Here is a 14142-nt window from a genome sequence, read left to right on the forward strand (position 1 = left end):
ACCTATAATAGACAGGAACAGGAGAATAAAGCAACCAAGGAAGCAATGAAGTCCCATTTGGAACTCACACATCTTGTTCCTAGCACTTAGGTTCCATTGGCAGTCCCTATTGTTTTGTCTTTGTCTGTCACCTGGTTATAAAGCCATTGTAGGTTGGGACTATATATTACTCACCTCCTTATAGCCAGGGTGTAACATGGCACTATGACATACACTAGCTGTCAGAAAATGTTTGTTGATAAATATTACATGAATAATTTATGCATGGATTTCTAAATCCAACAGCCACCTTAGGTGCTTCCTGAGTACCCTTTCTGGTGCTGGCTGGCAAATGCCAAAACACACTTGGTGGGAGTCTGCCTGGAATCCAGATACTTCTGTCTACTAACCAACCAGAGACATGACTCCTGGGCCTTCCCAGTGTGGACCTGAGCCAAAGACCACCAGAACACTCTTAATTCTTTTTTTTTGGGGGGGGGGGGTCCGGTCGTGGTGCCTGAACTCTGGGCCTGGGCACTGTCCCTCAGCTCTTCAGCTCAAGGCTACCGCTCTACCACTTGAACCACAGCGCCACTTCTGGCTTTTTTCTTTTTTCTTATGTGGTGCTGAAGAATCAAACCCAGGGCCTCAGGCATGCAAGGCAAGCGCTCTACCACTGAGCCACCTTCCCAGCCCCAACACCAGAACACTCTTGTGGTGGATTAGTTGCCTCTGTTGCTCATTGCAGCAAGAGACAAGGAACAACATGGGGAGTCTAGGCAAGAGGGTACAACAGGACTTGTTATAGGATTCTGGTTAGGTGAGGGGACTTGGCGGAAGGGTATAAGGAAACTGAGCTTTGTTCTGGGTTGGATGCTATTAAAAAGCAGGGGTTATTCCAGGATTGGATTGGGTATTTTATTAAACAAGTCTTATCCAGTAAGGGGGCAGCTTAGAGTGAGGCTACAGCTGTGATTGGTAAGGAAGCAAGTCACTCAAAGTAGCCAGGCTTGGGGTTATTTGGTCATTTTTGTGGTTTGGGCAGTGTTCTTGTTTTTGTCTGCATTCACACATGATTATGAAGTAGTCTCGTTTTTGCCTGGATCCATCATGGTCACACAGTGGCCTTGTGTGATTCCAATGTCCTGGGAATCTGTCTATATCCAAAAGAACACTCAGACCTAGCCAGACCAGCTGGCGGTCACACCAAGGCCTTGCTGATTGTACCAGGCCAGCTTTTGGATGTCAAGGGCTCCTCTTCTTTCTCAAATGTTCATTTTGAGATGATCCCTGCTTTCCAACTGGGGTTTGGCAGTCCAGTATCTAAATATTTAGACCCTCCCTGTACTCTGACCCAGTCACACCCATGTGTCAAACCAGCCGTGCAGGGGGACGTCATCACTGGCTTAGCCTGCATGTGTCTGTGTGTGGTTTCTGCGTACGTGTGTCTGTGCCCGCCAGAAATTCCCCGATAAGATGGGAAAGAAGCCAGAGGCAGGCTTACTTCTTCTCTGAGCCCGTAGGACTTCCCCTCTGCCGGGACAGCAAGGCTCTGGAATTAAGCCTCAGGTAGCAGGGTACTGGGCTTTAGGTGGGGTCAGGGAAGGAGGGACAGAAGGGATATTGCAGCAGCCAAACTTGAGAGGAGCGGGAAAGGGAAGGGGTAGCAGTGGAAGGGTAGAGTTCCTCTGTATAAATGGGTCTCTAGAGGAGCTGCTGGTTTTCCTTCAAGGAAGCAGCCTGTAGTAGGTCACTGTGCAGCCCCACCCCCACCCCTTTCTGTTGTCAGCCTCCTGTCTCCAAAACAGTCCTTGTTGATTAGAACAAAAAAGTCACATATGTTGACCTCATCCTTCTCTCAGAGGCTTAATCTGACGCATTTTCAATAAAACAAACCTCCTTCCCTCAGTTCCATCTCTCCAACTTTAAAGGCATAAGGATATCTCTTGCAGTACCTTAGATGTAGCCAGGCCAAGGCTAGTGCCATCACTATCCAGTGCCAAGGTACCATTTGACACCACTTGTAAAATGGCAAAGAAAGGCAGGGTTGAAGAGAGTGGGCTTCAAATGCTTGATATTTTGGCAAAGCCTTGACCCTTCTTCCCAGGGTGTGACTAGCCCTGTCCTATACTGTGGTGTGGCCCAGCTAATCACAGAGCTGCTATGGAGGGCCAAACCTCAACTGGCACTGCCTGTACAGTCAGAAATCAGACCCAGTGATCTTCCATGGCCAGGCAGGTTAAATGTATCCTGGGTAAGTGGCAAGTTGTAGCAGTGGCGATGTGATGGGGCTCTGAGCATCCTCACATAAACAAACAGAATTATACAGATCAGAAGCTATACGACAGAAGCTCACTTTTACAGTGAACACTATTGTCTACCATCACTCTGCCAGGGTATGAGGGATATGGCATGCCGTCCCCATCCTGATAGAAAAAAATGAAACAAAACACTTTTCACTTTGGGATAGCTTCCAACTAATTTAGAATGACTCAAAGAACAATACATACGGTAGTGTAGTGGTATCATGAGATTCCATTTCTCCTCAAAACAAACAAAATTTTAAAAAGAGAGATGTTTACCCTGATTTGGACATTATACATAAAAACACATAATCAAAAATGTCACATGGTATCCCATGTATATGTACAATTTTTTTTTGTGGGTCATGGGACTTGAACTCTGGGCCTGGGCGCTGTCCCTCAGCTCTTCAGCTAAGGCAAGCGCTCTACCACTTGAGCTACAGCGCCACTTCTGGTTTTCTAGTGGTTTATTGGAGATAGGAATCCCACGGTCTTTCCTGCCCGGGCTGACTTTGAACCATGATCCTCAGCTCTCAGCTTCCTGAGTAGCTAGGATTACAGGCGTGAGCCGCCAGTGCCTGGCTAAATGTACAATCTTTATGCTTGATGTGTATTTTTAAATAAAAAAATAAAAACTACAATTAGACTATATTCTCTCTTATATGGAAGCTAAAGAAAAAAAATCAACCCAAAATAGAATAGTGATTACTAACAGCTGGGAAGGATGAGTGGGAGTAGCGAAATGGAGGTCATATTGATATTCTAAGCTGTATGTGTGGACGGAAATATCACACAGAACCCCAATATGTACAATTAATACATGTTAAAAACACTAAAAAAACAAAGTTGTAGCTGGTGGCTCACGCCTGGAATCCTAGCTACTCAGGAGGGTGAGATAAAGATCACAGTTCCAAGTCAGCCGGTTGAAGAAAGTCTGTGAGACTATTATCTGCAGTTAACCACCAGAAAACCGGAAGTGGCTCTGTGGCTCAAGTGGTAGAGTGTTTGCCTTGAGCTAAAAAGCTCAGGGACAGCGCCCAGGCCCAGAGTTCAAGATCTATGATTGACAAAACAAACAGAACTGGGACTGTGGATCAAAATGAGAGCACCAGCCTTGAGCAAAAGAGCTCAAGGACAGCACCCAGGTCCTAAGTTCAAGCCCCACAACTGTCAAAAATAAAGCAATCAATAAAAAGCACTTAAGTTCAAAGATATTAAGTGCAACTGGAGGTCAGAGAATATAGAAATCAAGTCTGGACACTAGTCCAATGAATACCATGCCAAGGCAAGAGCTGATTTGACCTTGAAAGGTAAAGGTAAAAGGGGTTTGGGCATTACACGGTGGCAACAAATCAGATGTGTGTGTGTGTGTGTGTGTGTGTGTGTGTGTGTGTGATGTATGCATACTAAGCATCATGGGAGTTGGGCACCAGTAGTTTCATGTCTGTAATCCTTGCTATTCAGAAGACTGTGATCTGAGGATCAAATGTGGACCCAACCTGGGCAAAAAAGTCCATTAGACTCCTACTTCCAATTAGCCACTAATAAAAGCCAGAAGTAGAGTTGTGGCTCAGATGGTAGAGTGCTACCCTTGAGCAAAAAAAGGTAAGGGACAATATCCAGGCCCTGAGTTCAAGTCCTAATACTGGAACAAAGAAAACAAAATCATGGGAAAGGTCAGACATGCCAGGTACACTGAGCTCATGGAGGACTATGGGACACTTTGAATTCAATGTGCTGGTGAGGGGCGGTCATTGTACCTTCTGAAACAGCCCAATCTAGGATTTGGGAAGTGATGTAGCAGCAGTGGTTGACTAAGGATGGACACTGTAGTTATTTTTCTATTCTTGGTGTGTCCACATTATTTTGTATGTCTTTCTGTGGTGCCTCCACAGCACTTTGTCTTTCTATGGACACATCCTATTTTTTTGTGCCAGGCTTAGGACTTCAACCTAGTGCCTGGGGGCTGTCCCTGAGCTACTGCTTGACCCACAGCTCAACTTCTGGCTTTTTTTTTGATTAGCTGGAGATAAGGGTCTCAGGGACTTTCCTTCCCAGATTGGCTTTCAACTGTGATCCTCAGATCTGTCTCCTATGGAGCTAGGATTACAGGCACAAGCCACCAGTGCCTGGCAACACAACATACTTTAATTTCTGCATCCATATGCCTACATTCCTCACTTATATCCAGAGTTCCTTAAAAGGAATGCCCATGTTTTACACATGCACCATTTATGATATGTACCTGGCTCTTAGTAGGCGATGAACAGTAACTAGATGAATCAGTTAATTAAAATCAACTGAATTACAATCACATAACACATAAAGATAATAGCTGTTACAGTATTAGACTAAATTACATATACCATTAAAATAAGACAAATGGTAATTATGTTTCTTTTTTTGTGTGTACTAGGGCTTGAACTCAGGGCTTTTTACTCAGGGCTACTGCTCTACCACTGGAGCCACAGCTCTACTTCTGGCTTTTTTGGTGATTAACTGGAGCTAGGAGTCACATGGACTTTGCCCAGGCTGTCTCTGAATTGTGATCCTCAGATCTCAGCCTTGTGAGTAGCTAGGATGACAGGTGTGAGACACTTGTGTCTGGCTTACAATTGGATCCTTTAAAAATGATTTTTTTGACGCACACTCAGGGAGTAGGAGTATCTTACCCTTACCTTTGTAAGCAGCAATTATAGCTGCATAGTAATTCCCATCTCATAGTGAAAGGTTAGAGTTTGAGGCAGTGACCACTTGTTGCTTGTTTCTGTCTAGCAAAGCAACACGTGGTGGTAATCCAAACACCTGGTTGATTGTGTGCCTTTATAAGACCTGCAAATGCTTAGCCCAGGGCTCTCCTCCTAGGCTCCGCTGTGTCGGAGTATAGGACGAGGCCCGAGCTGCAGCCCGTTTAAATAAAACAGCTGTAGAGTCTGACTCTCAGTGGTCTTCTTGTGGGGGGGGGTCCTGCGACCAGGATGCTCATGTCTGTAATCCTAGCTAGCTTCAAATTTGAAATTCTCCTGTTTCCATTTCCCAAATGCTGAGATTACAGGTATACACTACCAAGCCAGACTTTTTTGTTGTTGGTGGTGAAGCTTGAACTCTGGGCCTGGGCGAGGTCACTGCACTTTTCAGCCTAAGACAAGTGCTCTATCACTTGAGCCACAGCACCACTTCTGGTCTTCTGGTGGTGAACTGGAGATAAGAGTCTCACAGACTTTCCTGCCAGGGCTGGCTTTGAATCGAGATCCTCAGATCTCAGCCTCCTGAGTAGCTAGGATTACAGGCCTGAGCGACCAGTGGCTGGCCATGCCAGACTTCTAAACCCTTCATTCTATCTGTAGTACATATCCTCTGCTACCACTCCTATAGGAATAATTCAGTTTGAGGGCAGGAAGTATTTCAAGAAAAGCTGAGTTCATTTTGCATGTTTATATACTCATTCAACAACGGTTTATTTATGAACCACCTACTATGAGTGATAGCCTATACCTCTGGAGATATAATCATGAACAAGACCTTAAATCCATGGTCTGTCTTTCAGGACCCATGGGCTACAGGAAATGCATAAACAGGACTGGGCTTGGAAGACTAGGAAAGTCTTAAAGCCCTTTTTTTTTTTTAAGGTATTGGGGTTTGAACTCAGGGACTCATGTTTGCTAGGTAAGCACTCTGCTGTTTGGGCCATGTACCCCAGGCTTGGAAAAATGTTCACAGAGGTAGCAATCTTCCCTAGAGGAGAGGTCAGGTGCATGGACAAGGTGTGAAGGGGCAAGAGTTCAGAGAGTGGAATGCAGTTCAGAGTATGGAGTAGGAAATTTTTATGACTGAGAAAAATTCTCTTGTAGTGCTGCAATTCTTGCTGTCTGCTATCTATGCACAGCTTTCTTCTTCACTCTTGCCTACCTTAAAAGAGAACAGAATTTAGAAGAATCAGATTTTATTTTGTGATGTGAACATTAGGAATTTGCCCATGTGGCTGAAAAAATGCATAAAGACTCAATCATTCGCATTCATACAACAAAGAGAAAGTTCGTTGAATAGAAAAAATGCTCCAGTTTCCATCCAATATGCAGCCAGGGAGGAAAGAAGTGCTTTTCTGTCCCACTGTAGGTTTCAATCTTCATGAATGTTGAAGAGTTTGGCTACTTCATTGAGATCTTCATGTCGCTCACCATCCTTAATGATCTAAGGAAGAAAATAACAATGGGTCCCTAACTCTCTCCATGTGCATCCAGGCCTGGCCCACACAATGGGGCTGTCCAGGCCAGCCCTGGCATACACTGAGAGTTGTGGGAACAGCTTTCTACTAACCCCAAATGAGTGGCTTGCCAACTGAGGCCACCCCTCCACATCTCATGAAAAACAAGTGTTCTGGAGCCAAGGCCATGCCTTTGTTCTACTTAGGCACAATCTGACCTGGGTGGACAATATAGCTCAGGATACCTGATGAAGTCTAGGAGAGTTTTCCCACCAGCACTTTCCATCTTCCTCTAAAGGGATCTGACAGGCACCTACCTTCCTTGCAATTGGCATTCGGTTAAAGATGTTCCATAGCACGATCCCAACCACCACTTTATCCCTGAGGTAGAAGATGACGCCTTTGCCATAGTCCTCCCCTTGGGCAGGTGCCTGTGGAACTGTAGGGGTGCTGGCAGGAATAGTGATTTCGGAAGCTTCGGATTCTGTCTCACTCTCGGAGCGGATACCGGTACCTGTGGTCAATCCCCCAAACGAACACACAAAATCCAAACATCAGTTATTAGGAGCTTGGGAAATCCTAGAAGGCAAGTGTCTTTTAAGACTTGCTTAAAGCAGTTCTATATGATTTATCTTTCTGTGCCCATCAGTGCACATGGCCTTGCCTAGCCCTCTGTGCTGACAAAGCTAAGGGAAGCTCTTCCTTGCCAACTTCCCAGGCACTGTTCAGTCTGACGCCAAGCTTCCCTCCCTTACTGCCTCATTTTAAACCTAAGTTATGGCTTATTTCCTGATAGCTAGATCTCTTCAAACTACAAAAGGCTTGCTCCTGACCTCCTCTGAAAAATATCGTTATAGGGTCTAGTACAGTAGCCACTGACCAATGTATACCTATTTCAAATTAAGTAAAACGTAGATTTTTTTTCTCCTTTTAAAAATTACCATGCAGGGCTGGGTATGTGGCTTAGTGGTCAAGGGCTTGCCTAACAAGCATGAAGCCCCGAGTTCGATTCCTCAGTACCACATAAATAGAAAAAGTTGGAAGTGGTACTGTGGCTCAAGTGGTAGAGTGTTAGTCTTGAGCAAAAGGAGGTCAGAGACAGGGCCTAGGTCCCTAGTTCAAGTTCCAGAACTGGCAAAAAGAAATACCATACATTAGTCATATGGGGTGTTTCATTGTGATATTTCCACATATGTATCTAAGGTATCTTTTTTCTTTCTTTTTGGTCATGGGGCTTGAATTTCAGGGCTTGGACACTGTCCCTGAGCTTTTCTGCTAAAGGCTAGCTCTCTGTCACTCTAATGACCCACAGTTCCACTTCCAGTCTTCTGGTGATTTATTGGAGATAACCATCTCACAGACTTTCCTGCCTGGGGCTGGCTTTGAATCATAATCCTCAGATTTCAGCCCCCTGAGTAGTTGGCATTATAGGCGTGAGCCACCAAAACCTGGCAACATCAATCTTGATCAATCTTCTGCCTTCTATCTCCCCCATTCTACACCCCTAAAATGTGTGGGTTATTTTTTGTGTGTCAGTCCTGGGGCTTGAACTTAGGGCCTGAGCACTGTTCTTGAGTTTTGTTTGTTGGTTGGTTGGTTGTGGGGCTTGAACTCAGGGCCTGGGCGCTATCCCTGAGCTCTTTTGCTCAAGGCTAGCACTCTACCACTTTGAGCCACAGAGCCACTTCCAGTTTTGAGTGGTTAACTGGAGATAAAGAGTATTACAGGGACTTTTTTTTGGCCAGGAATGGCTTTGAACCATGATCCTCAGATCTTAGTCTCCTTAGTAGCTGGGTTTACCACCACAAGCCACTGGAACCCACCCGGCTTTGAGGTTTTTTGCTCAAGACGAGTGCTCTATCACTTGAACCACAGCTCACTTCCAGCTTTTTTTGTGATTAATTGGAGATAGAGTCTTACAGACTTTCCTGCCTGGGCTGGCTTCGAACTAAGATCCTCAAACCTCAGGCTCCTGAGTGGTTAGGATTACAGGTGTGAGCTCCTGGCACCCAGCTAAATTTGTGTGTGTGGGGGGGGAGTTTGCTTGCATTCCCCTCCCCCCATTTTTGTTTTATCTTATTCTTTTCTGGGGCTAGGAATCGAATCTAGGGTGTTACAGATACTAGGTACTCTACTATTGAGCTATAGCCCCAGCCCTTGTCATATTTCAAGTGCTTAATAGACACATGGGGCCAGTGGCTTATGTTCTGGAGAGAACAGATAAAATATGTCCATCACAGAAGTAAGTTCCATTGCACAAAACTGCTATGTGGATGCTTTAGCCAAAACAGAAGTCACTTCTGTATGGGACACCATGGTGGAGGAGGCATATCTTTTCAGAGGGGGAAGTATATGGTGGCATGAAAGGGGCAATCTTGTCTCCTGAGAACCAGAAGGCTCTAGATAATATTGTCAAGTAGATAGAATAGTGATATGTAGTTCACATGCCCCTGGGTCTCTGTCCTGGATCCACTTACCAAGAGACATTAGAATTAAAGAGTATGGGCTGGGGATGTAGCTCAGTGATAAAAGTACCCGCCTAGCGTGAGACCCTGAGTTCAAACCTCAGTACCACCAATAAAAAAATTGTTTAGAGCCAGGTACCAGTGGTTCATGCCTGTAATACTAGCTAGTCCAGAGGCTGCAATCTGAGGATCACACTCCAAAGCTAGCCAGAGCAAAAAGTCCGTGAGACTTTTTTTGTCTGAGACTGGGACTCAAACTCTGTATCTGATGTTTGCTTTCACTCACTGCTGGCACTCTACTACCTGAGCCATACCTTCAATCCTCCCTGAGACTCTTATCTCTAACCAGCAAAAAACAGGAAGTTGGGTGTGGTTCAAGTGGCAGAATGCCAAACTTGAGTGAAAAAGCTAAGGGAGAGTGCCTTGGCCCTGAGTTCAAGCCCCAGTACCAGCACAAAATAAATTACTTAGGAAAAGAGCCTACAGACCCATATAATGTCTTTTTTCTTTTTAAATAGCATCTTGCCCTTGAAATACCACTAGCAAAAAATACATAAGTAACTTGAGCAAAGGTCACATAATAAGGCTGAGGATATAATGAAAAGTGTTTATGTGTGAGAAGCTCATTCCATTAGAGATACCTCCTGGTATCTAGATGTTAAAATGAAATTAGAGGTAGCTCAGTAATTTCTCAACCCTGAGCTTCACTACTCAGGGCCCATGGAACATAGCAAGGCCTAAGCTAAGGTTCTGATACCCAGTCCTTGAGGTTAGCATGAAGCAGGAAATAAAAGAAAAGAAAATCCCTAAAAAGTTCAGGTTTGTTTCATCACCTAGATTTCCTGGCTTGTAGAGACAAACCAACAGAATAACTGAATTGGCTGCTGTCCACTGTCTAGGACAGATACCAACAATAGTTAAGTCTGTGCGTTGACTAGTATACCTCATTTTGCCAGATCTTAGAACACTGAAGAGAATTCTGGGCTTGATTCTTGTCAAAGTGCAATAAAAACAGAGGCTTTCACCACCAGAATCCCCTTGTTCCAGAGACTATATTACAGACCACTCTTTTCAACACTCTTCCAAGAGAAATGGTGGTTGGGCTTCCTTACCTGATTTCTCTGTGGCAGATTTTGGGTTATCTTGTGCAGTTGCTTTTGCAAAAACACCGACAGTGGGCAAACTACTGTCCACAAGACCAATAGCTTCATAGCCAACATCAGGACCCAAATCACTCCTACAGAAGAAAAAAGAAGAGGGGGTTTTGTCAAGGGACTGTATGAAATGACATGGCGGCATTTATTTTCAAGACACTGCATTTTTTGTGTGTGTGCTGGTCCTGGGGCTTGAACTCAGGGCCTGGATGCCATCTCTGAGCTTTTGTGCTCATGGTTGGCACCATACCACTTGAGCCACAGTTCCACTTCTGGCTTTTTGGGTTGTTAATTGGAAGTAAGAGACATCCTGAGTAGCTGGGATTAAAGGCCTGAATCACCAGGACCTGGGACACTGTAGTCTTAAACCAACTAAGGACTTACAGATGCATAACAACTACAGAAATGTCAAATTGATTTGCTGCCACTAGGACATCTGGAGACAACAATGAGAAAGCAGGATTATCTTTATTTTTCCTTAAACCCACTACTCATATCACATATTTATACAATAATCTAATGTTACTGAAATTAATTCATGTTTTTATTCCATGCTACATTTGGGGTGGGATTGGTTCTTTACCTTCACTACTCACTGTAACTTATCTTAAACTCATCTTAAGATTTCCCTTTCGAGACTTTAAAGAGGGTTTCCTTCTGTGGACTATGAAATCTCTTCTGATCCCATTAATCTTTATAGTACTATCCCTTATAAGCCTTCAGTTTTCTTTTTTTGGTGTGCTGGTATTAGGGTCTGAACTCAGAGCTTGGATGCTGTCATTTAGCTCTTACACTCAAGGCTAATGATTTACCACTTAAGCTACTGCTCCACTTTTGGCTACTTTTTGGTAGTTAATTGGACATAAAAATCTCAGAATTTCCTGTCAAGTCTGGCTTTGATCTGTGACTTTTTTTTTGGGGGGGGGGGGGGTCCGGTCGTGGGGCCTGAACTCTGGGCCTGGGCACTGTCCCTCAGCTCTTCAGTTCAAGGCTAGCGTTTTACCACTTGAGCCACAGCGCCACTTCCAGCTTTTTTCTTTTTGCTTATGTGGTGCTGAGGAATCGAACCCAGGGCCTCATGCATGCAAGGCAACTGTTCTACCACTAAGCCACCTTCCCAGCCCCTGAACTACGATTCTTGTATCTTAGCCACCTAAAAGTAGCTAGAATTATAGGTGTGAGCCACCAGCACTGGCCAGAAAAATTCAGTTTACAAGTCTTGAATACTATAAAGAGGCATTTCAGTTATTTGGAAACTACTATCATATTATACCTTTTAAATTATTTACTTATATTATCTTTGAATAGTTGAACAAAGTAGTTTCAATGAAACATGTCAATTTATGTGTACAGTTTTTTTTTTGTGCAACTATTGGGGCTTAAACTCATGACCTCCTACACTCTCTTAGCTTTCTTCAGTCCCAGCGGGCACTCTACTACTTTAGCCATGCCTCAAATTCTGGCCTTTTTGGGTTAAATGGAGATAAGAGTCTCTTGGATTTGTCTGCATGAAGTTTCCAACCTAAATATTCAGGTCTCAATCTCCTGAGTAGCTAGATTATAGGTGTGAGTCACCAGTATCTGAGCACTTTTCTTTTCTCTCTTTTCTTTGAGGCAGGTTGTTGCTAATATAATACAGACTGGCCTAGAACTTCTGACTATCCTGTCTCTGCCACCTGAGTGCTGGAATTACATGTGTGTAACACATTTGAATCACTAGCCTTCTCTTTTCCAAAGAATTGCCTTATGTGACTAACTTTGAATTACTGAAGTGTTATTTATGAGCAGGCTGTATTTTTTTCAGTATGTTGGGCTAATTAGGGGTAACCAGAAAAATAAAATAAAATATACTGCTGCTTATTTCTAACAGGGCACTTTTATACTACCTACTAAAGCTCAAATTTGGAGTTATTTTGTTAGAATTGTTGATGCCCTCAACACCTACTTACCTCATCTAACAGGATATTTTAACCCGATGGCTACTTGGGGGTAGTGGCCATTACATGGAATAGAATTTTTCCAATCAGTATGAAGCTAACTGGCCCACAAAGAAACCAAACCATTTCTCTGTGTTATGAGCTTATTAATACTGAGCTCTAACCACAATTGAGTCCCCACAGTACAGATTACCAGAACATTGACTGATGCCAGTATGGCTTAGCAGCTCCAGTCATGTTTTCTCCAGCCAGTCTTCCGCTCACAACAGCGTGATCATGGTGTTCCACTCGCCTCCTACCCAACTTTATATCATAGAAGCAGGCAGCATCCCCTGCCTATGGAAATATACAACATGAATACATGATTTAACAAAAATCAGGCTAAAGACATGTTCAAAGGACCCTTATAATTAGATAATTAATGTTTTTTATCAATACACTAGAATGATACCTAAATTACCAAAAGGTTATGATTCCATTGTGTGTGTGTGTGTGTGTGTGTGTGTGTGTGTGTGTGTGTGTGTGTGTGTGTACACGCATATGCGCTAGCACACTGGCCTGGGTCCCATCCCTGAGCTATTTTGCTCAACACTAGTGATCTGCCACTTGAGCAGCACCACTTCTGGCTTTTTTGGTGGCTAATTGGAGTTAAGAGTCTCATAGACTTTTTTTTTCTATTTAAACAAACAGGTTTAATGTTAGCATGGAATGCAAAAGACTAGAGCCATTATTCCTGTGACTTAAAAAAATCATTAAAATAAATAAAATTAACCAAGACAGTGACCTCATAGACTTTTATACTTGAACCCTCACCTTCAGATGTCAGCCTCCTGGGTAGCAAGCCACTAGTGCCCTGCACTTTTTTTTGCCAGTTGTAGGCTTGAACTCGAGTCTGGGAGCTATCCCTAAGCCTTTTCAGCTTGAGTCTAGTACTCTACTACTTGAGTCACAGATCCACTTTGGGCTTTTTTTTGGTGATTAACTGGAGATAAGGCTCTCATCGACTTTCCTGCCTGGGCTGGCTTTGAACTGCAATCCTAAGATCTCAGCTTCCTGAGTAGCTAAGATTACAGATGTGAGCTACCAGTGCCCAGGTCCGTAATAGTTTTTTTTTTTTTTTTCCGGTTGTGGGGCTTGAACTTGGCCTGGGCACTGTCCCTCAGCTCTTCAGCTCAAGGCTAGCACTCTACCACTGGAGCCACAGGCCACTTCTGGCTTTTTGTGCTTATGTAGTGCTGAGGAATCGAACCAAGGGCCTCATGCATGCAAGGCAAGCACTCTACCACCGAGCCACCTTCCCAGCCCTCTCCATGCCTGTAATCCTAGCTACTAAGGAGGCTGAGATCAGAAGACTGCAGATCAAAGCCAGCCCAGGCAGGAAAGTCCATAAAACTCTTATCTCTAATAAACCACCCAAAAACCAGAAGTGGGACTGTGGCTCAAGTAGTACAGCATTAACCTTGAACTGAAGAACTGAGGGACGGCACCCAGGCCCAGAATTCAAGCCCCACAACTGACAGAAAAATAAATAAATAAAGGAATTTCTACTTCCACAAAAGTAATTGGAGTCTCCTTCACTTCACTTTAGGTACACTTGTTTCTGTTCAATCTGTCCTTACCAGACAGGCTATTTGATAACTATGATCTGCTGAAATTATAGGTATGCACCACCACTCTTGGCTCAGAATATTCTTCTATATCTGGAAGCCAGTTTTTAGATGTGACTGCCTTGCATGTAGAAATCTTGTCTAAGATAAGGGTTTTGGGGTCATTATTTAGTATTCACTCAAGTGTTTATGGGGTATTTAACATATATAAAAAGCACTATGCTTGGGGCTGGGAAGGTGGCTCAGTGGTAGAGTGTTTGTCTTGCATGCATGAGGCCCTAGGTTCAATTCCTCAGCACCACATAAGCAGAAAAAGCCAGAAGTGGCACTGTGGCTCAAGTGGTAGAGCGCTAGCCTTGAGCTGAAAAGCTGACAGTACCCAGGCCCAGAGTTCAGGCCCCATGACAGACCCCCCCCAAAAAAGCATTATGCTATCTGGGTTGCTGAGATGGAATGGACACTACCCTTGCCTAAGAACCATGTGGGATTAGTA

At 44.0% G+C, this 14142-nt stretch overlaps 1 protein-coding gene across 1 annotated transcript in view; it reads right to left on the reverse strand.

Moving 5' to 3' along the window:
• Positions 1-6208: 6208 nt before the first annotated feature.
• Aifm1 (apoptosis inducing factor mitochondria associated 1) overlaps positions 6209-14142 on the reverse strand; it is a 38475-nt gene continuing 30541 nt past the window's right edge. The window contains exons 13-16 of the mRNA XM_042682409.1: positions 12236-12378; positions 10064-10188; positions 6804-7000; positions 6209-6473 (exon numbers count right to left, since the gene is read on the reverse strand). Coding sequence (XP_042538343.1) covers positions 6402-6473; positions 6804-7000; positions 10064-10188; positions 12236-12378 — 537 coding nt within the window. The 3' untranslated portion in view covers positions 6209-6401. The remainder of the gene's footprint in view (positions 6474-6803; positions 7001-10063; positions 10189-12235; positions 12379-14142) is intronic.

The sequence above is a fragment of the Dipodomys spectabilis genome, unplaced genomic scaffold, assembly GCF_019054845.1.
Source record: "Dipodomys spectabilis isolate Male_0828 unplaced genomic scaffold, ASM1905484v1 ptg000071l, whole genome shotgun sequence".
In the NCBI taxonomy this organism is placed as follows: domain Eukaryota; kingdom Metazoa; phylum Chordata; class Mammalia; order Rodentia; family Heteromyidae; genus Dipodomys; species Dipodomys spectabilis.